This window comes from Rhododendron vialii, chromosome 7a (genome assembly GCF_030253575.1).
Source record: "Rhododendron vialii isolate Sample 1 chromosome 7a, ASM3025357v1".
In the NCBI taxonomy this organism is placed as follows: Eukaryota; Viridiplantae; Streptophyta; class Magnoliopsida; order Ericales; family Ericaceae; genus Rhododendron; species Rhododendron vialii.
The window spans coordinates 39342457-39368562 of NC_080563.1; the positions used below are offsets into that span (position 1 = coordinate 39342457).

At 37.8% G+C, this 26106-nt stretch overlaps 2 protein-coding genes and 1 pseudogene across 4 annotated transcripts; 1 reads left to right on the forward strand and 2 right to left on the reverse strand.

The window, feature by feature from the left end:
- Nucleotides 1-284: 284 nt before the first annotated feature.
- On the forward strand, nucleotides 285-8375 carry LOC131332120 (uncharacterized). Of its 3 annotated transcripts, XR_009201596.1 has the most exons (6): nucleotides 376-1749; nucleotides 1804-7004; nucleotides 7072-7400; nucleotides 7485-7612; nucleotides 7685-7744; nucleotides 8035-8375. XR_009201596.1 is itself a non-coding variant. In XM_058366193.1 (5 exons), the coding sequence occupies exons 1-4, from the start codon at nucleotides 300-302 to the stop codon at nucleotides 7731-7733; spliced, it is 390 nt and encodes a 129-aa protein (XP_058222176.1). In that variant the 5' UTR covers nucleotides 285-299; the 3' UTR covers nucleotides 7734-7744; nucleotides 8035-8375. The 3 variants fall into 3 exon arrangements, 1 of the variants encoding a protein (XP_058222176.1); XM_058366193.1 differs by lacking the exons at nucleotides 376-1749; nucleotides 7072-7400 and adding an exon at nucleotides 285-374 and having other exon boundaries at nucleotides 6867-7004; XR_009201595.1 differs by having other exon boundaries at nucleotides 376-7004.
- A 5107-nt stretch (nucleotides 8376-13482) lies between these two features.
- On the reverse strand, nucleotides 13483-15670 carry LOC131332115 (serpin-ZX-like). Its single transcript, XM_058366188.1, has 2 exons — nucleotides 15143-15670; nucleotides 13483-14410 (listed from the first exon to the last, which is right to left on the reverse strand). The coding sequence occupies exons 1-2, from the start codon at nucleotides 15575-15577 to the stop codon at nucleotides 13628-13630; spliced, it is 1218 nt and encodes a 405-aa protein (XP_058222171.1). The 5' UTR covers nucleotides 15578-15670; the 3' UTR covers nucleotides 13483-13627.
- Nucleotides 15671-18831: 3161 nt separating this feature from the next.
- On the reverse strand, nucleotides 18832-19693 carry LOC131333002 (serpin-ZX-like; annotated as a pseudogene).
- Between the last annotated feature and the right edge of the window lie 6413 nt (nucleotides 19694-26106).

The following is a 26106-nucleotide window of genomic DNA, read 5'->3' on the forward strand; positions in this document are numbered from 1 at the left end:
ATCTCTCAAGCGTATGTCATTGGTTTCATATCCCATTACCAATAGGCCAACAGTTGTATTCATTGTGTTTGGTTGGTAGTTTAGTTTAGTTTTGGTAGTGGGTGGAGAGAGAAATAGAGTAATGATTGGAGATAGGGGTAATGATTGGAGAGAGATAAAGAGAGAAATGAAATTAGTAATTAGAGATATAGGGTAATGATTGGAAACAAAACTAAAACTAAAACTAAATTGGCAACCGAACAATGCCATTATCTTTGCATATCTAAATGATGTCCGCTTGACAAGTCATTACCATAGATATGATTGAGATTGTTCCTTTTGCAGGGATGACGGAGGTTCAAATGACGCATAGCTTTTGTAGGTTTTGGGCTTCAGTATGTTTTGTTGGTCTTGGGCTTTGGTATGTATTGACTCTATGCAAATTACAATTTGCGTGGTTTTTTTTGGAAGAAAAAAGCAAGGCAATCAATATACGAGTAAAGAGAACAAAACAAACAAATGAACATATCCATCATCCAACAGATCTTTGCATCCCGACATATATATAAACCCCATTGGGCGAGGAAGCACAAAATCATAACATGAACAACAAATATGGTACAAAACATAGATGGTGTGCATATAAATTTGGGATGGTTCAAATTTGGGCAGGTTTAAGCCACCATCATGAATCTCAAAACACAACCAAAAAAATAATCTCAAAAACCACCAAAAAACCAACCACTGCCAATAGAGTTTTTTTTTTTTTTTTTGAACGGCAAAATAAATTTTATTAAGGGGAGAGGGATCTAACCAAAAGTTAGATAAACACCTAAAGGGCAAAGCCCAAACACCAGGGTCCTAAAAGCCCAAATACAACATTAAAGTTCACACCCAAAGGTCTACACTCCCAGATTATTGCAAGTTAAGCACAAAAGGCCCAAACAACTGGCCTAACACCAAGAAGCCCAAAACCAAATCTGGAGATGAACAATTGGTTGTTTCACAATTCAAGCTGAACTATTTTGTCTGGGCACTTTCCTCTTCAAAAATCTTCAATAACCAAAAAAACACGAACAACACCTACAGTCTCTCTCTCTCTGCGCCGTGTTACAAGACTTGGTTTTGGATAGATTCCCTACTTTTTCTCAGATCCGAATGCGAAATAAAAGGAGCTTTGATTTTAATTTGTTGGGAAACTGAGAATTGATATAAACCTTACTTTACTTAACGGGTGATTGATTGTATCTAAAAATAGCCCTAGCATATTTTTGTATAGGCTACAAGACTTGACCACCAACACCCTAATTAAAGCCTTAATTAAATTAGGAAAACACACTAGAAAACTTGGACTAATTAGAAAATACGTACGGATAATGGCCTAGACGAAATAGAAAACATAATAATAAAGCCAATAAACTATGGTAATAATTTACTTCCAAATATGAACAATTTTAGTTATTTGGGGGAAATCATGAGTTGTGAAAGTAAAATATTGAAGGTTATTCATTTCACGGGTTTGCTCTAAGTAACAAGTTCGTGGAGCTGGAGTTTGGGCCTTGGGGTAGGGCCGATAAACGAACTGAGCCGAACAAGTCTAATGGCTAGTTCATACTTGGTACAAAATCTAAACGAGCTTCAAAAATGGGTCCTAACTTGGTTTGTTTACTAGTCGAACCGATCTCGAGCGAGCTTTGAATGAGCCAATCACTAATTAAACTCGAGTAGCTTGTTTTTTTTTCTGACAATTTAAACTTATCGAGCCGCGTAGTAGGTTGTTCAAGAGTAGCTTGCATATTAACCAACTTAACAAATGTGTTCGAGTTAAGTGTGTTTATGCAAAAAACGAACCGAACATGAGTCAATCTAGCACGAGCTATTTAGTTCGTTTAGCTGCCCTAAGCAGGAGTGTAAAAGTGCATTTCCTAAAGAAGTTATACCACTAAAAATCGTGAGAGTAGGAAATCCAACAAGTTGGCCTAGTGGTCAAAGCCTTGGACCGATGCTTCCTGCCTCTCCCTCCTTAGCTCTTAGATTCGAAACCTCTCAGGGGCTATCAATCGTGGTGTCCTGCAAGTGGACAGTGAGATTGATCCCCAGAATTAATCAAGGTACACGTAAACTGGTTCGGACACTGCATATAGATCACCTTATTTAGGTTTTGCTAACAATTAATTGATAGTTGAATGGTGGTAAAAGTGCGCATAATATAAGGTAAATAAGAATTTGAATACCTTTATAGTATGTCGAGCAAACGATTATTTATTCATTGCCTCACAGGGCAATATCTCAAAAAGATTTGAGCTCTTCATTTCTGTGGCCCCCAAATAAGTAGTGGTGCGACCCGTACAAATGAGGGGTCCATAATTTAGGGGTGAGCATGGTCTAGATTGGTTCGATTTCATAGTAAACCAAGAACCAAATCAATACTTACGGATTGCGAATTTGGAGAACCAAACCAATCCATAGAATGCATAGAACCAAACCATAAGAATATGGTTCGGTTTAGATTTTGAACCACGGTTTGCATGAAATTGAGATATCTACTTTCATAAACTATTTAAATTAAGTACTAAGGGACATATTAAATCAAATATTATTAGTATTAAAACCAATTCTTTTTCTATGTAAGAAATATAGTAAATATAAAGAATTATTAAGAGAGAAAATAGTGGCTAACAAAGAGTCCCTATTATTGACCGGAAAAAGAGATATATAATTTGTCAATTATGTTTATTACATTAGGTTTAGTAAGAATAGCAATATAAGAGTAGTTTCAAGTTTCAACATACAAATTTAGAGTATTAGATTAAGAAATTAATTTACTGTGGCTTAGGCTAGTTTTATTTGGTAAATCTAAATCGTGTATATATCAATATATTATATACATATTATATACGCACACATACATATGGTTCAGATCGGATTGGAGCCGGAACCGTTAACATAAATCCACAAACCAAAGCATTAAACACAGTTTATAATTTTTTGAAACCAAAGCCAAACCACACAACTAAAAAACCGAACCAAACTATGCGGTTTGGTTTGGTTTGAACCAGGTTCGTGAATCGACGGTTTTTTTCTCACCTCTAGTCCATATCATTTTGGGTATTGTTGGGACAAAGAGTGAATATCTGTCGAGCACGGGTGGATCAAGGCCTTAATCTGTAGCATTTGTTTGTGCTTCAAAAGTGAAATGAGAAAATCCTTCATGATCTTAAGATTGATCATATTTGTAAAATGGATGCATGGATGTTCAAAAAAAATTGACAAAACACTACATATATCCCAAAGAAAGAACGGAAAAATAAAAACTCTTTCTTTTCTTGTTACAAATTGGCACCAATAGTAGAAAATTTCAATTGCCCAAATAATTGGAGATGCTAAATCGAACAAAAGAAACAGATAGATTGCAAAGATCCAGATTGGAAAAATGGTAGAAATAGTAAAAGAGGCATGCATGATTTATTTCTTCTTCTACATTTCCAGTAACTATAAAGTAGATAATTCTAGGTCAACACAGAAGCGGTAAATGCGGTAAATAAAGCTGCACAACTTTAGATTTTACTAGCTTGTGAATATGCAGGATCCCATATCTGGTTGCAAGAAAAAAAAAAAATCTTATGGATTTAAATTAAGGTGGCAAATTACAATTAACTATATGTATCTATAGCTAGAGATTTTGATCAAGCTTCTCAACAAGTAGTTGTAACGACTCGAATCATCAAGGAACACTAAGTAAAACTAACAATTACATAATGTCTCACTCAATCCTAGCAACCAATCCAACCCAAGTAAATAACAAAAACCTGATCACCATGAATTTTATTAAACAAACACCAATGATAACCCAATCCCATCTCTTCTTATTCTCTACTTGATTACCTTTGTTTCTTCTCCTTTTCAGTTTTCTCCTTATTCTCTTCCTTTTCTCTACTGCTATTTTCCCCCTCCCTACGTACCATTTTCTCTCCCCTTTTATGCGTTTTTTTGGCATCCCTTTTCTTTAAATTCTCCACACATGTTCACATCCACCAAACTTTTATTTAGTCAACTGCACAACTACGTGCCACGTTTTCTTGCTATGACACTATTCATATTTCACAATCTGGTGAAGCCCCATACTTCCACATTGCGCAGCCACCAAATAAAAGTTAACCCAAATTTCTTTCCAACTTTATCTCTCCATCTCCAATACAAGTGAAAATAAAATGACTATCTACTATTTTCATATTTCTTTTATGATAATATTTTTTTTTATGATAATAATAACTAGAATTCGTTGAACCCAAATTAGAAATGTTCGACTGCAAAAGTTAACAGATACATAAGTTTTTTCTCTGATGCATTTTTAGATCAACCATAGGGATAATAAGTGTCACTACAAACAAAGGTGTTCAACTTATACCGGTATTCGATTAGCTAAATTGCTAAATGATCAATGCACCTAATTATTCATGAGGTTGTGTAAATCAATACGTCTTCTACCAATTCTTAAGTGCTAAGGCGCACAATTCCATATATAATGGTGTATGTGTCAACAAAAAAAATTCAAAAGTACTATGCATTATAACCTCCCTGGCCTTAAGAGTTAAGAGTAAGGGTTTAATATGCTATCATATGACCATATCAAACTAACAATTGACAATCAATAGTTGAAATTGCAAAGATTATATATGGATGATATTCTACTCCAAATTAATTGACTAAAGTGTTCCATATCTCACCATACGTCGATGTTGCTATCATCACTTTATTTTGGGGACTTATTGTTACCGTTGTCTTGATGTTGCCGTGGTACGCTCCGGCGTTATGTATAGCTTGTAACCCTCTTAGAATAGCCTTACAATAAACACAAACAACTATTATTTTCTCTTAGCTCATAAAAAAAAATTGTCAATTTATGCAACTTTTTTTCCCATTACTATTCCTAAGAACGGACTTAGTGTCGGTCCCAAGGCCAATACACCAAGTTCCTAAGTTGTTGTACTCCCAAGCCGCCTTTGGTCTTGCGATCCACGAGGTCAAGCTATCTTCGGTGAATTCTTTTCTTGATACAACCGTGCTTGCATTTTTGCAAGTACCAACGTAAAATTCATCACAAACTGAAGGATTTGTTATGTTTTCGAAAACATTTTGGAAATGTATAGCTTCTTGATGAGTATTGGTTAGGTGAACTGTTACGGTTTTGAAATCCAAAGGATTGGTAGTCCAACAATGGGCTTCAAAAGTTGCGCCATACGAGTGCTTTTTTATTTTATAGTTCAAATTCGAAATATCGATTTGGAATTCCATTTCATGCCAAACTTGCATACAAAACATGCAAAACAATAATGTTGGGCTTTCTTTATTAGCAAAATAAAATACATCAAGTAATAAGTGGAATCAGACTTTACAATTCTTCCAGATGGATTTCCTCTAACCTTCCAATCATCAGTGTCATAGTTGGAAGGTTAGAGTAAATCCACCTGGAGGAGTTGTAAATTCTGATTTCACTTATTTAGTTGATGTATTTTATTTTGTTAAGAAACAAAGCCTAATATTATTGTTTTGCATGTTTTGTATGCAAGTTTGGCATGAAATGTAATTTCAAATCGATATTCCAAATTTGAACTATAAAATAAAAAAGCACTTGTATGGCGCAACTTATGAAGCCCATTGTTGGACAACCAATCCTTTGGATTTCAAAGCCATAACAGTCCACCTAACCAAAACTACCAAAACTCATCAAGAAGCTATACATTTACAAAATGTTTTTGAAAACATAACAAATCCTTCAGTTTGTGATGAGTTTTACGTTGGTACTTGCAAAAATGCAAGTACGGTGGTATCAAGAAAAGAATTCATCGGAGGTAGCTTGACCTCGTGGGATTGCAATACCAAATGGGGATTGGGAGTACAACAACTTGGGAACGTGGTGTATTGGCCTTGGGGCCGATACTAAGTCTGTTCTTAGGTGTAGTAATAGGGAAAAAAAAAAAAGTTGTATAAATTGACTTTTTTTAATTTATAATGAGCTATGAGAAAATAATAGTTGTTTGTGTTTTTGTTAGGGCTATTTTGAGAGGTTTACAACCTATACCTAACGCTGGAGCGTATCATGGCAACATCAAGACGACGGTGAGGATAAGTCCCAAAATGAGGTGTTGATAGTAACATCGATGTATGGTGAGATATGGAGCACTTTAGTTAATTAATTGGAGTATAATAGCTTCCATATATAATCTTTGCAATTTCAACTATTGATTGTCAATTGTTAGTTAGATATGGTCATCTGATAGCATATTAAACCCTTCCTCTTAAGAGGTTATGATGCATATATATGCACGTTTGAATTTTTTTGTTGTCACATACACAATTATATATGGAATCGCGCGCCCTAATACTTAAGAATTAGTAGAAGAGGTATTGATTTACACAACCTCCTGAATAATCAGGTGCATTGATCATTTAGCAATTTAGCTAATCGAATACCAGTATAAGTTGAACATCCTTGTTTTTAGTGACACTTACTATCCCTATGGTTGATCTAAAAATGAATCAGAGAAAAAGCTTGTGTATTTGTTAACTTTTGTAGTCAAACATTTCTGATTTGGGTTCAACGAATTCTAGTTATTATTATCATAAAAAAAAAATTATCATAAAAGAAATATGAAAATAGTAGATAGTCATTTTATTTCACTTGTATTGGGGATGGAAAGATAAAGATGGAAGGAAGTTTGGGTTAACTTTTATTTGGTGGCTATGCAACGTGGTAGTATGGGGGCTTCACCAGATTGTGAAATATGAATAGTATCATAGCAAGAAAACGTGGCACGTAGTTGTGCAGTTGACTAAATGAAAGTTTGGTGGATGTGAGCATTGCTGACTTTGAAGATATTGTGAAGATGGTAGTTGCAGGTCATCCGATCACCCCCCACACCGGGAGCTACTCCGGCGGTGGTGCCAAAAGTTATCGATATGTTTCATGCATTGTGCAACCTGTTGCCAAAGACTACAAAGCAAAACAACTTGCAAAATTTGAGGTAATTTGAGTACTAATTCATATGGTTTATTTCTTCAATTTATGACAGACATTTTTAATTTTTGCAGGGACTTTTGTTTTTTTATATACAACACTCCCTTGGTTTGGGAGGGCAAAGAAAGGTTCATGTTTAAGGACATTGTTTGGAACATCAAGAATAGAGAGAGACACGAATGCGTTCAAAACTATTACGTTCAATAGCAGTTTCATAGACATGACCGGGTGGTAGAGCTGCATTCCGATGAATCCGTCAGGTGCTTTTTATAGGGTCTTGATGTACAACCCGAACAATGCTTCTAATCCCAATCAAACATATCCAATTGCTGTATACAATGATGAGAGTGGAATCGTTGATTACGAGAGGAACTTTCTTGTCCATTTTCAGACCCATGTATGCGTAAGTAATTATGAACACTAATGTTGTTTCTTTTTTCGGCTGAATATTTAATAAATGTGTCATATCTCTCTAATATTTGTGTAGGGCAATTCTCGAGATGTGAGTCGGCTTCAAATTGAAAGCTTGCTCTACAATATTCTACCAGAATCATGTTCTGTTGTTTATTACGGTTTGGTTCAAAGGTTTCAAACTACAAGCTCGAAATATTTCAAGTGAGTTTTAGTAAATTCACTACCATTTCTAGTTCATAAATGTTGGTTACTAAATTTGAATGCTCTCTCCAGGAACAATCTGGAGAAAATGTTCACTGCAGAACCATCTCCATGTTACTAGAAGATTGACAGGTGAACACCTCCACTACTATGTTCAAAGTCGCGTTAGTTGTACACTCAGTGTGTGTAGGGTGTGTGGATTGGTGTCATCTGATGTGGGTATTTGTTCATTATGAATCTGACTGGTGGGACGGGATGATCACTATATACGTATTTGTTCATTATGAATCTAATTGGTGTCATCTGATTAGGTATTTGTTCATTATGCATGGACTCTTGAGGGCCAGAAGCTGATATATATATATATCTATATCTATATATATATATATATCTATATATATCTCTCTCTCTCTCTCACACAGGTTGGTTTACTGTTTCCTGGAGCTGATCTTGCTTACCTATGGCACTGTTTCCTAGAGCTGATCGGGTTTACTGTTTCCTGGAGCTGATCCTTTATCCAAAAAGTTACTCCATATTGCAAGTAGTTGTGTTTGCATGCTACCCATACACCATTAGTATCTATCAAAATCTGGGAATTACACTACCAGATATGGATATATGCGGCTGTTTTTTTGGCATATTCAGTGACTAGTTTTTGGTTTGTGATTTAGTTCTGAATTTTGTCGTTTTCTATGATTTTTTTCGTACTTTGGAAATTGAAAATTTGATGGTGGATATAGACAAATGTTTGCGTTTTTTATTAGTTTGTGCTTGATTTTAAGTCCATATGCTAAAATGAATATCTATCCATTAGTAAGAAAAGGAAAATTGCTGATAAAAAACAATTAGTATTTTTTTTCCTGTGTATTTGTTCGAGGAATTAATCCGTTAATCAATTTTATGGTTTTTGGGCTTGAATTCGATGTTTCTGGTTAGGATCCCTCGGATAATGTAATATGTTATGTGAGCTGGATCAAATGTTTGTTTTCGCTTTCTATGGAAGCCAAGCGTACAAGGATTTTGCCATTAGGGAGCCCTCCGTAAGGGCCTGAGCTTGGAACACAAACGCTGAGCTCCCATAGACCTTCACCTTCTGAAGTGACTGCGAAAGGCAACAGCGGCATAGCTGAATTGGGCTCCATTCTTCCAAGAAGTGTCACAACTTAGCTTGTAACTTCCCCTAGGCGGAGGCATCCAGATCGGCCCTGGAGTATATAGAGGAACACTAGGAGGGGGAATAGAGGGCACAGGCCAGAGCAAATTCCTCTCCAGCCATCTTTGTCCCTGTAACAATGGAGGCAGGCATCAATGGGGATCCCTAAAAAACTGATTTGTTGCAACCCTTCCAAATCTGCCGACAAATCAAAACAGCTTTGCTAGGAAAAACAGGCCGAAGGAAAGAATCTCTTTGGAGATTAAGCACCTCACAGTCCATTTCTGGACAGAGTGGGTATAACAATTCAGAGCTAAACTTCACTGCCAGTCCAAACAGGTTTAGACTTTTTGCACTTGTGAAGAATAATAATGTTCGACAGACTTCCCTTCAGAGAGACAAAGGGGGCAGCAGGGGAATGCCCACATTTGCATTTATCAAGGTTTTCCTTTGTTGCTAGCAGGTTATGACACGCTCGCCACCAAAAGTGTATGACCTTAGGTCGGACCTTACAGCTCCCAGATATAACTCCACAAGGACGGGGAAGGAGAAAAGGAGGTAGAAGGCTTATAGGAGATGCCATGAGTGGGCCGTGTGGGGTACCCAATCTTGACAGTAAAAATTCCATTGCGTGAGAAGTTCCAGATTAACTCATTGGAAGCTTCAGTTTTGGCAATAGGAATCTGAGCAATGCAAATTCGCTTCTTCCCTCAAGAGGCAAGCTCTCAGCTCTTGAATCTTCCACCCTTTAGAAACTGGCTTGATCAAGTCTCCAACTCTTCGATCTTGGGGTTGGTCAAGAAAGGGAAATAGAATCAGAGAATTTGGAGGTGTCCAAAATTAATGGGAGGGCCTTTGTAGAGTCACCGTCTCACACCATTTGAGAGTCAGTCCCTGCTTTGGAGGACGCTAGCCCAAGCCCAACAGGGCTTAGCTCCTTTTACGGTAAATAGTTTGAAACAACTGCACCCATTAGGCATTTGGATTTCTCGGGATCCTCGTACCCTGTTTGCCAAGTAAAGCAAGATGAAGCTATTGAAGTCATGAAAGCCATGCCCTCTTGGAAACTTGGCTCTGAATATCTCTTCGTTGTTGAGCCAATGGGTTTTGGACTCCTTCGGATCTCCCAGAGTCCTGACCACCAGAATTTTCTGACATAGGAGCTTAGTTTATCGCAAAATTTGTTGGACATAGCTAAACATGTACAACATTGCCTGATTAGGAATATCTTGCACCACGGCTTTGATTAGAACTTCGCTCCCAGCTTGCGAAAGAAGATTGACTTTCCAAAAAGGATGGGGATATTTTGGCAATGCATGCGCTCATTCAAGTGTCCTCTCATTTGTGATATCTCAAGTAAATTGCAGATATTTTCTCACTAGTAAGCTGGTTGGTGCTCGCGGAGAAATTGAGATAGGACTTGTCAAAATTAATACGCTGACCCGAGGTAACAACAGAGATCGGGAGGATGGAATTCACGAACTAATCATCACCATTTGAAACTTGGTCTCCAGTCCATTTTGTAATTTTGAACAATGCCCAGTACAGAGCCATTTTTTTTTTTTCCGGGATCAGTTCGGCTACAATGTTTGTCTTTTTTAAAGTCTTAGGTCACTCTTATTTTTTTATGGGACAGATATGCCCTTCTCTTCGTTTCAACTAAAAACGTGAAAACTTGAAATATGATGAGGACAAAGATGGCAACGGCGAGAGTGTTGACTATGAACACACAACAGCCGGCAACAACGGGAACAACGGGAGATAGTCGTCTCTACCTGTCTCTCTCATCTAGATTCAGGAAATCTCAGCACCTCTCTCTCTGTGATCTAGATTTAAAAATCTCAGTTTCCATGGTGAGAATTGTCGACGGTAAAGCTCTCATCTGAATCAACCACCTCCTTATTTTGGATTCCGCTTCTGCATCAACAATCACCACCGCCCCCACCAAAACTAGGATCGTGTCCTCTCTCTCTCTCTCTCTCTCTCTCTCTCTCTCTCTATATATATATATATATATATATATATATATATATATATATAAAAGTAGATATCGATGTTAGACAACATAAGCTAGGAGGAGTCATCTCTTCATAAAAAAGAATTAAGAAAAAAAGTCACACCCAAGTTAAAGATTCAACTGAGCAAAAGGTAAAGGACGATCAACTCCATGAACCAGTAACCCAACCTGAACCACACAGAGAGTCAATGAAAGAGTACATTCATAAAAGCAAAAATCATTATCCAGCAGTGATCATCTCATCACACCAATCAGGTCTAAAATAAACAACTCATTTGACACCACTCCGCACACCCAATTTAGAAAACTAGATAGATAATTCAGTATATAGAAACGATTATATCTCTTATATATACAATGGAATTATTCATTGCCTCACAAGTAGGCCTGTGCAAAAAGCCCGCTGACCCGCCAACCCGAACCGACCCGAAGCCATGCGGACGGTTCTGATCAAGGAATCGGTCGGCCCTCGGTTTGCTAGATGTAAAATCTTTGATTTTCGGTTCGGCCTTCGGATGTAGAGAATCTCTACCCGTCGGACCCAAATCGTCCGATTAAAAGGATCTACACGTGGCATAATCCCAAAGGATGACACACCTTATCAATTCTCTCTCATATCACATGCCTTTTCAGATTGTTGCAGCGTGAAAAGTGGATCTGGGTCTGGGATACTTACTTCTCTCTCTCTCCCTCTCTCCTCTGCAATTCGGGTTTGAAACAAGTCAAACGGTGCAAATGACTCCTTCTCTCTCCTTCTCGTTCTTCTCCTCTGCAATTTCTATCCGATGACGGCGATAATCAACAGCCAAAAAACCTTACTCTCTCAAACTCAGACTCCCTCTCTCTCACATCTCACCCAGCTTCCACAACCAGTGAGACGGAAGAGATTGAGGCCGGAAGTCATCGTCCAGAGTCCAGACTACTCCAGGCGTCCACGACTACTCTCACCTCGCAATCCGTATATTTTCTGCATTTTCTTGACTCTATCCTTTGATCTGCATTTTTTTCTTCAATTCTGCATTTTGTTCTGCCTTTAATCGACGGACCCGACGGACCCGAAGCATCGGTTTCCCGGACGGTTCTTCCACTTCTACGGTTCGGTTTCGGTTCAGAAAATTGCCAACCCGACTACTTGGGTCGGGTGGCGGGTTCAGGCCAAACCCAACCCGACCCGACCCGACCCGACCCGTGCACACCCCTACTCACAAGGCAACATCTCAAACCGATGTGAGCTCTTCATTTTTTTTGCCCCCAAATAAACAGTGGTGCGACCCCTACAGATGAAGGGTCTAGATCATTTTGGGTATTGTCCCATGGGACAATGAGTAATTTTCTGTCGAGCACGGGTGGATCAAGGCCCTAAACTTGTTCGACTCTTTATTAAGGAAATTGATATTCACGCTCCTTTTTTGATGAAGGCGCTCCACTTTTAACGTCTCTTCTTACTAGTAACTTCATGAACAAAGTGGAGTGCCATCAGTAAAAAAGGGTTCGTGAATATCAATTTCCTTTATTAATCAGTAGCATATATTTAATATTTGTGCTTTAAAAGTGAAATCACATTAATAAAATGCAAAGATGTTCAAAAAAAAAAAAAATACAAAACATCTACATATGCGTGTGTCATTTTCAGAGCCTCAATAAAGTGTTATGATTATATAACTGAGGCCAGTATATCCGAAAGAAAGAATGGCAAAATAAAAGCTCTCTTTTGTTGCAACAAATTGGCAACAATAATAGAAAATTTTGAATGCCCAAATGGAGATGCTAAAACAAACAAAAGAAATAGATTGATTGTGAAAATCCAGACAAGAAAACAGAAGAAACGCAAAAGAGAGTAGAAAAAAATAGGCAAAGGTGAGAGTTGAATCCATGGCCAGTAGGGGAAGCGGAAACACCAGTTCAATGGGCCACAATAGCTGAAGATTTGCACATCGTTCCTAGGAAAAGAAAAAATGTACAACACGCGCACCTCATACCCTACTCATTTTTCACAGCCGCCGGCTATCCCCACTATGCATTATCGGTAAGAAAAGCATAAGAATTGTAATTCCCCGGTAGAGGGATAGACTCGCTACTAGGGATGGTATGTATTTGGCCTCACGTACCACGACCCGATATGAGGACAAGTTTTAGGAATTCCGAGCAGCCTGGACCCGAAAAACCCAAACCACTCGTCTTGGGGCTATCCCTTACAAGATGATAATTGCTCGGAATGAACTTCTTGGGGTGTCAATTTTCACATTAGGCTTTCTCAACAAAAAGAATAAAAATTCCAAATTTGTCGCTAGTGTACTCTTATCAAACTTTGGTGTACTTTTCTCAAAACTCTAATTTGATCTGGGATCATAATCTGATTTTGTTTTCTGTACAGGTACAGGATTATACTTCCAGATGAGGTACCCTAGGAGAGCCATTGAATCCAACCGTCATCCATGTACGATTCATGCTAGATTCTGACCAACGTACTTGCAAATCCGAGCTCTCTTTGCTCTTTTAGAGCAGATAAGATACACAATGTAGATCTAGGGACGAAGAAGAGGAAGGTTCTGTTAAATCTCCAACAAATTAGCAGTTGGGTTCCTTATTAATTGCGGTAGATTTCGGAGGAGTACCATTCAGTGTCAACTCCTGGAAGCAAAATCTAGTGGATAGATAACGGATGTCAAAACAAGAAAATTAAATATCAGAAAGCACATGTTGCCTTACACTACTACATACCAAAATACTAAAAACATTGCCACACCCGGAAAAAAAAAACGAAATGCACACATTAATCCAGAAATTAGAACTCACTAGAAGCCCATCTGCATACACATTTACCTCACAGGATCATGTTCATTAATCAATCCACAAGGGGATTAAGCACTTGGCCAATGAATAGCACCGCACCAGTATTGTCTTCTCTAATGACGAACAAGAAAGGGTGGTTGGCCACAAAATCTATCTCCTCTGGCTCTTCATAACACTCAAACGTCAGTAAACCAGCGGAAGCAGCTGCCGCTTTTGTGCCTTCTTCATTAACTTCAATGCAAGCTTTGTGGAAAATGCTCGAAATGTACAGTTTTTGACCGAAAGTGGAGTCCACCATCTCTGTCAGCCCTTCACCACCGGCAAATGGCAAAACCAACCCTAATCCCTTCAAAACTTTAGAAGCTTCAAAGCCAAAAGAGAATTTAAATTTTGGGATCAGGAATTCACCCACTTCTACTCTTTCGCATGGCAAGTGGCGGTCTAAGAACCCAGATTTAGAACTCATTTTCCGCATTAAAGCAGAAAGACCATCTTTTGCATTTGGAAGATACAAGTACATAGAAAATCGACGTTTATCTTCACCTTGATTGTAAGGAAGCCTTAAGACTTTGAAACTATTAAATTCGCTAATGAATTGGTCCTTCTTACTTGTCATGAAGGGTACTTGAACCGAACTCCCATTCAGGAGGTGAAACTCTTGGTCTTTGGTTTTCGACACATTGAATTTCTCAGCCCACGCTCCTTTAAAATATAGTGCATTTGCAAAGATGAGTCTGGTTAAATTATTGACTGAACCGGAAGGAAGAACTTCTTTGATAAGCCCATTGGTCTCCTTTTTAGCCCATCGATTAACTTCAGTGGTCACCTCATCGGCCTTCACAATGATCAACAGAAAATTAGCTTAAAGATTAGCACTTGCATGATCTACCCTTAATGGACTAGGCATCACCCAAACAACACCGAAAATCGACCTACTTAGCTTTGATGAACATTGTTATATACTCCCCTGTCCCAAAATGATAGCTTCTTATGAAAAAATGTGCAATTTTTGGCTAAAAAATAAAGTACTTCCCTAAATGATTTTGTGAGTTAACAAAATTAAAGATCTCGATTCATTGTTTAATTTGGTGCGCCAAAACTTTAAACATTATGAACTTAAGCACTTTAACTTTTTATCTGAAAATTTAACGTGATGAGACTATTATTTTGGGACGAATGAACTATTACGCATTTTAACTGAACATGTACAAGTCACTTGTTCGGTCTCATGAAGCCTCTGAAAAGTGTAGTTAAACTCTTAGGCTTGTCATTGATTTTTCGTACAATATTTGCCACCAAGCCATTTTGGAACACAAACCCCAAAAAATTTGAAATAATGTTGCAGAAGCTATTTCCAAACTAAACTTTAACAAGTTATTATCGAACGAGCTACTACTCTTGTTGTCTTAGAAATTCAAACTACTAAAAATCGTCTCGTCTCATGATCGTCGCGACTAACAAGACGAGCTGAGTTAAATTTTATAAACCTCTACTCGGCTCGTTCAGCTAACCTACATACAGCTGCAAAAACACACAACAAAAAAATTGTCAAAGAGAAATAACTGACCTTAGTCTGAAAATCGACATGATTCAAAACTGCTTTATAAACAGTATCAACCACCTTTTCGAAAGAAGGCTTAAGAGAAAGCGACCGGTCCACCCAAACCCCGTTGGCGAACGACAGCTTTGGGCCGCCAGTGGGCCCGCCGTCGGCAAAGACAAGGGAGACGAGTTGGAAGGTGAGAGAGTTGAGGTCGTCGGTGGATTTGGAGTTGAGGAGAGAGAGTACTTGGGATTGGGTTGGGCCTTTTGACCCGGCTGCAATCAAGCCCAAAACCACGTGGATCAAGGGGGGAGAGAAGACAAGGTTCGAGTCCTTGGATGCGGATTGAGATACTTGTTTTGCGAAGGTAAGGGAGGCATCGGTTTGGTTTCTAATCAATTGTTTCAGGTCCGTTTTGCTTGGGAGTTGTGGAACGGAGTTTCTTTTTCTGTTGATCATCTTGTGGAAGAGAGAATGTTGGAGGGGGGAGAAGGATTGGAGAGAGAGAGAGAGAGAGAGGCCGAAGTCAGATTTGGAAGAAATCTTGACAAATAAATAACAATTCCTAAGGAGGTGCACATGTGAGATGTGTGGCGGCAGAAGTTTGGTGATTGATCGTTGAAGAATTTGGGTTTGGAAAGAATTTGTTTGAGAATCAATTTCCTGTACACGAATGCTAAGGAAATAGGAGTAGAGGAAAACTTATTTACGGGGCCGCTGTGCGGCTCTTTACGGAGTTAAGTGATCTCAGTTGTTCGTTTCGGCATTGGATGACTTGGATTAAAAATAATCTATTAACAACAATAGATCTAATACCGTAAATAAATTATTTTTATTAATAAAGTATTTTTAATCCGAATCGTCCAAAATATTTTTGAATGGCCGAAATTGAATTTCATAAACACTTGATTATAGCTGCTTTACCAACAAAATTTTCTCTTAGGAGTAACTAGCTTGGCAATATTTTAAGAAAAGGAAACTTCAATTGGGTGTGGACCAAGTAACAAGGTTTTTTTTGGAAATAAAAGGATGCTACTTGGATTGGCAAATGCTGCCAATCACGAGTGCTTGGCAGTGTGCTGAGTGACACATTCGGCCACTCATCTCGCGAATCAACGGCTCGGATCTTGACAAGATTTTTTTATTTTGTGTGTTTTGTTCGTTTTTAATTTCTAATTTTTTTTTAGATAGCGTGATTTTTTTTAAATTAATCATCCGTCTCGATAAGAGGAGTCTAAAAATTACAAAATTATAACCAAAAACAAAAAAAAGTTTACTAAAGACAAAAAAGTATGGAATAGTTTGTCTTTTAGAGTTTAAGTGCCGTCTTATTTGATTTTTTTGAAACATTGGTTCATATTTTTATATTTTTCCGATTCATCACGTCAAGACGAACGATTAACTTCTAAAATTACGTTGAAAAGCTAAACAAAATTTTACGAAAAATAAAAAATACGGAAATGAGTTCCAAACTTATAAGTTTAAAAAGACGCAGTCTAAGGGGGTGTTCGGACAAATAAGCCAAAATGGCTTATTTTTTGTCCTTATTCAAATTTTTTTCGTATCACTTGATTTATTGTCATTTTTTTGGGGATTATTGTATCCTCACGACAAGAGGAATCTAAAAAGTAAAAATTTTTGACAAAAATCCAATTTTTTTTGAATAAAGACGAAAGTAAATCAATAAGCCAATTTTTTCGTCTTTATTCAAAAAAAAAATAGATTTCGGTTAAAATTTTTTACTTTTTAGATTCCTCTTGTCGTGAGGATGCAATAATCCCTGAAAAAATGACAATAAGTCAAGTGATACGAAATTTTTTTGAATAAGGACAAAAAATAAGCCACTGTGGCTTATTTGTCCGAATGGGCCCTAAGTAAAAAATTTAGGTGATGTGACACTCCTAGCCCTTCCATTATACTCCTATATTATAATCTGCCCTTCCATGTCTCAGAAGAAACACGAAAGATGGTAGAAAGACATAGGCAAGGTGAGAGTTGAATCCATGGCCATTAGGGGAAGCGGAAACACCAGTTCAATGGCTGAAGATCTACACATCGTTCGTAGGAAAAGAAATAACGTATGACTCGCACCTCATACCCACAGCCACCGGCTATCCCCTCTATGCATTACCACTTACTAGTAAGAAAAGCCATTAGAATCGTAATCCCCCGGTAGAGGGATAGACTCGCTAGTCTAGGGATGGGCATTTGACCATACCACGACCCGATATGGAAACAGCGCAGGTACGAGTTTTAGGTATTCCGATCAGTCCAGACCAGCAAAAAAATGCCAACCACTCTTGTCTTGGGGCTATCCCTAAAGATATGTTACTTGTTCAGAATGAACCTCTTAGGGAGTCAATTTGCACGAGGCTTTCTCAAAAAAATAATAATAATAAAATTCCAAATTTAAAAAAGATAAGTACACTAGCGACAAATTTCAAACTTTGGTGTACTTTTCTCAAACTCTAATTTGATCTGGGATCATAATCTGATTCTGATTTGTGTATAGTAATAGGATTATACTTCTAGGTGAGGGACCCTCTAACCATCATCCATATTCGATTCAAGCTAGATTCTGACAACCTGCAAATCCTAGTTTAGAGCAAGATAAGATACACAATGTCGATCTAGGGACGAAGAAGATGAAGGTTCTGTTAAATCTCCAACAATTAGCAGTTGGGTTCCTTCAGTATCAAATAGCTATTATTGCGGTAGATTTCGGAGCATAGTTTTAAATATCGGCCAATTCGAACCGTATCGGCCGGTTCATACCGGAATTTGAGGGTTCCGATTCGGATATAGGCCGGTATAACGGGGAGACTGGAAATCACAGGTGAACCGGCTGATTTCCGATACGTATCAGTCTGTAACGGATTTTGTGGACCGGTTCGGCCGGTTCAGGGAAAAACGTTTCAGGAAGAAAAGAAAAAAAACGTTTCAAAATTTTAGCCAAACGTGGACTTAAACCACAGTGTGTGACGCACACCCGGTTAATTAGTTTCCAAATCAGTTTTTCAAATTGCCGCCCATTTTCCTAAGCGCGAGACCTCTCCTTGAGTCCTCATTAACAAACCCATTAAAGTACAAATTCATTTAAAGTAGATAGAAGTTTTATAACTTACCAATGTGGGACTAGAGAAAAACACCATGTTTTACAAATACACAAGTTGCAACATTATTCTCATATTTGTATAATCTTATTGACTTGCGGGTTTTAATAAATTATCGGATATTTCACATGAAGAGAATGGGCTATTACATGTCTTAAATTAATTAAAATATGATAATTTAAGCCAATGTTGGGGGCAAAAGCCGCAAAAAAATATTTTTCAAGTTTTATACATGTTGGTGATGATTTTTAAAAATTCACGACCGCGACACCCGATTCTCGCAACGTATCACCGATATGTCCCGATACCGATATTCCGCGACCGATACCGCGACGGCGACCAATACCGCGATTTAAAATTATGTTTCGGAGTACCATTCAGTGTCAAGTGTCAACTACTGACAGCAAAATCTGGAGGGTGGATAACAGAGGTCGAAACAAGAAAATGAAATATCAGAAAGCACATGTTGCCTTAACACTATAGCATACCAAAATGCTAAAACCATTGCCACGTCCGGAAAAATTAAACGAAATGCAAACATTATTAATCCAGAAATTAGAACTCACTAGAAGCCCATCTGCATACACATTTACCTCATGATCAACCCGCAAGGGGATTAAGCACTTGGCCAATGAAGAGCACCACACCAGTCATGTCTTCTCTAATGACGAACAAGAAAGGGTGGTCGGCCACAAAATCTATCTCCTTTGGCCCTTCATCACACTCAAACGTCAAATAACCAGCGGAAGTAGCAGCTGCCGCTTCTGTGCCTTATTCATTAACTGCAATGCAAGCTTTGTGAAAAATGCTCGAAATGTACAGTTTTCGACCAACAGAAGTGGAGTCCACCATCTCTATCAGCCCTTCACCACCGGAAAATGGCAAAACCAACCCTAATCCTTTCAAAACTTTAGAAGCTTCGAAGTCAAAAGAGAATTTAAATTTTGGGATTAGGAATTCACCCACTTCTACTCTTTCGTGCGGCAAGTGGCGGTCTAAGAATCTGAATTCAGAACTCACTTTCTCCATTAGAGCGGAAAAGACCATCTTCGGCATTCGGAAGAAAGAAGTACATAGAAAACTGACGTTTATCTTCACCTGGATTGTAAGGAAGCCTTAAGACTTTGAAACCATAAAATGCCCTAACGAATTGTTCCTCGTCGCTTGTCATGAAGGGTACTCGAACTGAACTCCCATTCAGGAGGTGGAAGTCTTCGTATTTGGTTTCCGACACATCGAATTTCTCAATCCATGCTCCTTTGAAATAGAGTGCATTCGCAAAGATGAGTCTGGTTAAATCATTGATTGAACCGAAAGGAAGAACTTCTTTGATAAGCCCATTAGTCTCCTTTTCAGCCCACTGATTCACTTCATTGGTCACCTCTACAGCCTTCACAATGATCAATAGATCGAAAACGTAAAGATCAGCACATGTATGATCTACCCTTACTAAACTAGGCATCGCCTAAACAACACCGAAAATGGAAAGGGATAGGGCCGCGCTACATGAGCGCCAGGGCATTCAAATGAACCCGCTTACCTCTTTGATTATCACTGTTATATATTTTATCTGTTCCAAAATAATAGTTCTCTACAAAAAGAGCCGTGAGATCTTTCGAATAAATAAATAAAGTACTTTCAATTTCTCGAGTTTCTTCGAACAAATTAAGATATCGATTAGCTCTATAATTTGGTGCAAACATTTTTAAAAATTATTACTGTATTTTTTATCTAAAAATTTCACGTCTTTTGGTAAGAGACTATCATTTTTGAGATATATGGAGTATTATGCATTTTAACTAGACAAGTCACTTGTTTGGTGTCATGAGCGGAAAAACTACGATACACAAGTACGTACCATATGCACCCGTATAATTAAATCATTTAGAGGCATAACGAAATCATTGAGAGCCGTAACATAGGCATAACATTATAGGCATAACCAAAACTATTGAGAGACGTAACATAGACGTAAACGTGCATACCGTATGCACCCAAACCATTGAGAGGCATAACTAACCGTTGAGAGACACAATCTTAACCAATGAGATGGCCTAACCTTAATCATTGAGAGGTGTAACATTTTCAGTTATACCAAATATGTACCGTAGCCATTCTCGTCATGAACCCTCTTAAAGTCATCCAATACTGGACAAGGACCTGAGTCTAGTTGAACTATATTCTTGTCATTGTTTCTTCGTACGATATTTGACACAAAGCATCTTTAGAACAAAAACCCCTACAAGTTCAAGCTATTTATTATCGAACGGGCTACTACTCTTGTTGTCTTTTTCTTTTTTAATCAGCGTACTACTCTTGTTCTCTCAGAAATTCAAAGTTCTTAGAATCGTATTGTCTCAGACTCTCACGATCGACTCAATTAAAAAACGTTTGAGATTGACTCACTTGACTAACAAGACGAGCAGAATTACGCTAACCTACATACAGCTGCAAAAAAACGTAACAACAGAATCGTGCAATAGAAATGAAAATCCACATGATTCAAAGCTGCTTTATAGACTGTATCGACCACCGTTTCGAAAGAAGGCTTAAGAGAAAGCGACTGGTCCACCCAAACCCCGTTGGCAAACTACAGCGTGGGGCCGCCGTCGGCGAAGACGAGGGAGGCGAGATGGGAGGTGAGAGAGTTGAGGTTGTCGGTGGATTCGGAGTTGAGGAGAGAGAGTACTTGGGATTGCGTTGGGCCTTTGGATCCGTCTGCGATCGAGCACAAAACCAGGTGGATCAAGGGGGGAGAGAAGACAAGGTTCGAGTCCTTGGATACGGATTCAGATACTTGTTTTGCGAAGGATAGGGAGACATCGGTTTGGTTTCTAATCAATTGTTTAAGGTCCATACTGTTTGGGAGTTGTGGAAGGGACTTTGTTGGAGTAGTAAGAAGGACTTTGGAGAGAGAGAGAGAGAGATATTTGCACTCAATGGAATAGAGAGGCCAAAGTCAGATTTGGAATTGTGGAGAATTCGCCAATCGTAGTTGGGTGAAGAATTTGGGTTTGGAAAGAAGTCTATAGTCACCCATATATGTTTGGGAATTTCCTGCACGTGAATGGTAAGGAAATTTGGAGTAACTAGCTTAGGCAAATATTTTAGGAAAAGCAAACTTCAATTGTTTGCGGATAAAAAAAAAAAAAAAACTTCAATTGATTGTGGACCAAGTAACAAGAATTTTTTTTTTTTTTTTGAAATAAAAGGATTCTACTTGGATTGGGAGATGCTGCCAAGCAGCATCAACGGTTCGGATTTTAACCGAACAATGGATGATTCAGATTTGTATATGCTCAAATTTAATCCAAGCCGTTCATGCCAAAATGAATATGGCAGGATGCCGCTCAGTACCCCGCTCGTTCTAATTTATGTATACTCATTCTAATTTTCTTGACGTTTGGATAAATTGAAGAATTAATCTTGAGATATTGTAGCTATCATATGATTTGCGCAGTAACATTGTAGCATGCTCATAGTGAGGGTTGCTTATAGTACTTGTTAATTGTGGTTGCAATTTATGGGTATTTTAACAAAATACTATGTAATAACACTACAGAAACTATACTGAATATTTTTCGGGGCGTGGGGCCCTCTTTAGCCTCGCCCTTGGACACTAAGGGCTTTTTTTTTGCTAAATAAGTAAAGTGATTTTTTTTTTTTTTGCACTTATTAATCATTTTTTTCTCAATTGTTAGTTTTGCGTCGAATTTTTTATAGATTATTGCGTCGTCATGACGAGAGTAATTTAAAATGTAAAAAACGAACATTGACACCCAAAATTCCAGTCACATGTTTCCCAAAGTTTATATCGTGATCGTACCTAAGATCGTATTTATCGTGGATGGCATGTGGAGAAGTCTTAGCCCTCCAAAAGTGGAGATTTTCTCGTGGATGGCATGTCAAAGCAAGATTGCGACTAGATCAATTTTGAGTAGTAGGAACATAATGGTGGGAGTAGATGAAACAGCTCTGTTTTGCCCATTTTGTTTGCTGGAATTGGGAACTCCAGTGCATGTTCTACTCTCTTGTCCCTTCTCGATGGTCATTTGGTCAAGAATAGCCGATTGGTGGAACATAGCTTGGGTGGCTCCTTCAAATTTGGCGGATTTATCTTTATGGTGGTTCTCTTCTCATTTAAAAAATTTGGAAAAACATTTTTGGGAGTGTTGTTTCTATGCAACCCTATGGTCTATTTGGATTGCAAGAAATGACGCTATTTTCAACAATAAAATTGTGGATTGCAATCATTTGGAAGAGTTATTCAAAACAAGAGCAGCCATGTGGATCAAAGCCAAATTTGATATAATATAAAGTTGTATACAGTGAAACATATCAAATCAAACCTTGACCGTGTTAGAAGACTCATTATTTAGGTGTCTTTTTTGGGTATAACTTTCCTTTTATTTTCCTTTCCTTTTTAGGGTTGTGGTGAACTTTCTGGTTCCCCTCCCTTTTTACTCGATGTATCCTCTTCGAGTTTAGTAAAATTTTCTTTTGCCGAGAAAAAAAAAAATCGTATTTATCAAAATTCCAACCCATATCGCGTGGCTACGAATGTAGTGCGACAAGGGAACAAACTTGTTCGAAAACAAGTTCCTGCAGCCACTTCATTTGTTGACCAAATGGCATGGGTTTTAGGCTTTCTCGAACAAAATCTTCAAGTTTGTCGCTGATGGACTTTTATCGAATTCTGTTAAGCTTTTCCAGAAACTCTAATTCGATCTTGGATGATAACCTGATTTTGATAGGAGTATTGTTTCCCACTTTTCCGCCGGGCAGGCGTGAGCGGAAAATCAAATGGCGTGTACGGTGTGAGCGCGGGCGTGGCAGAACTTGTCGTCGTCCAACGTATGAAAGGTGTGAGCTCCTTGATCTGACTTGGTATGTAGTGTGACCCAAAGGGTGAGGCCATAATGAGGTTCGGAGTTTGCCAAAATGAAGTGGACTTAAAATTTTCTAACCGTGTGAAAAAAGAAGTAGTAGCGTAGAATAATTTTAGTATGTCGTAATAATAAAGTTTGGGATACAAGAGACACGAAATAACTTTTCTATATCGTAATAATAAAGTTGAGGGTACAAAAGAGATAGAATGAGAGAGAGATGAGATAATTGCTTCGTTAGGAAGGCTTTGATTTTAAGCGTTGAGCTTGATTGGTGTGTGGATCCGGATTAAGCCTTTGAAACTTGTATTTATAGGCCGAAATATTCTTCACGGCATTTTTCAACCTTCACTCCATGATGACAAGTGTCCCACTTCAGCTTTCACGCGTGCAAAACTCAGAACATGGCAGTTACTGGAGGTTTTTAGCAGTTAACAAGGGTCATGGGCTCCTTCATTTCCTCTTTACGTGGTAAATAAAAGAACATGGGTAGTTAATGGCAGTTGATTGTGCCACCCACATGGGAGGTTACTAGAGATAATGGGTACCCCATTGGCCATTTCGTAGAGATTAGAATATACTTGGCCATTTAATTTAATAATTAAATAGCCTATTCAAATGTAAAAAATCACCTCCTTTTTGCATGAGATGCTTCCAGAACCTCAAGTAATCTTCATGCACTATGGGCCTCTTAGAATTCATCCGAATAACTAAGTCCAAAGAGGCCAAGTCCCATATCTCATTCAAATTAAAAGTAATTGGGCTTTTTGATACGTAGCCCATTAATTTTAACCTATTAAACTCTTAATTCATGGCTCAATTTAATCGAATTTCAATTAAATGGTTCTCCAGCGCTAACCCAAGATTTAGTACCAAAAATGGGTGTAAACACGTATATAAACATGATTATAGTTCAAGATGACCGCCCCAAGAAAAGCTGTTGAATCCAACCATCTATATAATAAAACACAAGGGTGTGGGCCCCATACAAACACTTGTTGTTAGAAGGATAAAACACAAGGGTGTGGGCCCCATACAAACACATGTTGTTAGAAGGGTTGAGATTCATTTGATCCAATGGTTGATGTGTGCTCTCCAAGTCTCCAAGAAAGCACCCACAATCTTAAAAATATATTACAAAAATGCCATCAATTTGAGCCACAATCAAGATTCAAAAGGTAATTCCAATTCTAATTGGGGTAGGTAGTACCATAGGCACGGACAAACATTAGTCATCTATATAATAAAATAGCTCAATATTTGAATCATATGTACATAAATCTTACGGCCCAAACTTATCCTTCATAAATTCTACGGCTGAGAGGAGTCCTAAGGCTGAAAAATCTTATTTTCAATCTTCTCTAACATTTTCTATTACAACTTTCTTTTGTTATGGAAAGATATAAAGTAATAAAATTTCATTGCCAAAAAAAAAAAAAAGCCGGATTTTGAAATAAGAAAGAGAACTAATTTTTGAAACCTTAGCATTCTCTCTAACATTTCCTATTCCAACTCTCTTTTATAATGGAAAGATAGAAAGCAATAAAATTTCATTGCAAAAAAAAGAGCTGGATTTTGAAATAAAAAAGAGAAGTAATTTTTGAAACCTTAGCACTTTCTCCCTCCGAAGCAAGACGAAATCTTCTCTAACTTTTCCTATCCCAACTCTCTTTTGTTATGGGAAGATAGAAAGTAATAAAATTTCATGTATAAATTAGTGCAAGGCAGGTCGTAAACTAAACAAAAAGGTAAGAAATATTTTTGTTTATTAGTTGATCAATTTCAATTTTTTTGGTGTGTGTGTGTTTTTAAGTGAACTAAACAAATCAAAGGGTAAGAAAAAAATTTGTTTGATCCTAATTTAAGAAAATATATTCCTGTATAAATCAGTTTCATTGGCGGAGGTGGTCAATAATTTCGTAATTCATTTTAGTTGTATTCAAAACGCGTTAGGCACGGGCAAACTCTAATCCATATACGATTCATGCTACATTTTTACAATCTTGCTTGTCATGAAGGGAACTTGAACTGAACTCCCATTCAAGAGGTGAAACTCTTGGTTTTTGGTTTTTGATGCAAGGAATTTTTCAGTCCACGCCCCTTTGGAATAGAGTGCATTTGCAAAGATGAGTTTAGTTAAATCATCGACTGAATCGGAAGGAAGAACTTCTTTGATGAGCCCATTGATCTCCATTTCAGCCCACTGATTCACTTCATTGGTCACGTCAATAACCATCACAATAATCAACAGAAAACTTATTGATTAGCACGGTATGATCAACCCTTACTGATCTAGGCATCAACCAAACAACACCGAAAATGGAAATGGACAGGGCGGCGCTACATTAGCACCAGGGCGTTCATTCGAACCCCCCGCTTAGCTTTGATTGTCACTGTTAGATACTTTCTCCATTCCAAAATTATAGTTCCCAAAAAAAAAAGATGTGCGATCTTTTGGATAAATAAATAAAGTACTTTTGTATTGGATTTTTCAAGTTTCTTCGAACCAAATTAAAGAAATCCATTAATTCTACAATTTGGTGCGAAATTTTTTAAAAATTATGAACATAAGTACTTTAATTTTTTATATAAAAATTATAGTCTTTTCATAAGAGACTATATATAGGAGTATCATTTTGAGATGTATGGAGTATTATGCATATTAACTAGACAAGTCACTTGTTTGGTGTCATGAACCCTCGTAAAGTCCACTATCTAGTTGATTTTTGTCATTGTTTCTTTGTACGATATTTGCCACCAAGCATCTTTAGATCTAAAACCCCAACAAATTCAAGCTATCTATTATCAAACGGGCTACTACGTACTCTTGGTGTCTTAGAAATTTAAAGTTCTTAGAATCATCTCAGCTCATGATCGACGCGATTAAAACACCTTCAAGATTGACTCACTAGTTGACTAACAAGATGAGCAGAGTTACAATTTTTAAACCACTGCTCGGCTCATTCCGCTAACCTACATACAGCTGCAA

Coding starts and splice junctions, on each gene's coding strand:
- LOC131332120 (XM_058366193.1), top strand. CDS start 300: ATGATTGAGATTGTTCCTTTTGCAGGGATGACGGAGGTTCAAATGACG. Junction 375..6,866: donor TTTGTAGGTTTTGGGCTTCA/GTATGTTTTGTT, acceptor GATATTGTGAAG/ATGGTAGTTGCAGGTCATCC. Junction 7,613..7,684: donor ACAAGCTCGAAATATTTCAA/GTGAGTTTTAGT, acceptor TGCTCTCTCCAG/GAACAATCTGGAGAAAATGT.
- LOC131332115 (XM_058366188.1), bottom strand. CDS start 15,577: ATGATCAACAGAAAAAGAAACTCCGTTCCACAACTCCCAAGCAAAACG. Junction 14,411..15,142: donor ATGTCGATTTTCAGACTAAG/GTCAGTTATTTC, acceptor ATCATTGTGAAG/GCCGATGAGGTGACCACTGA.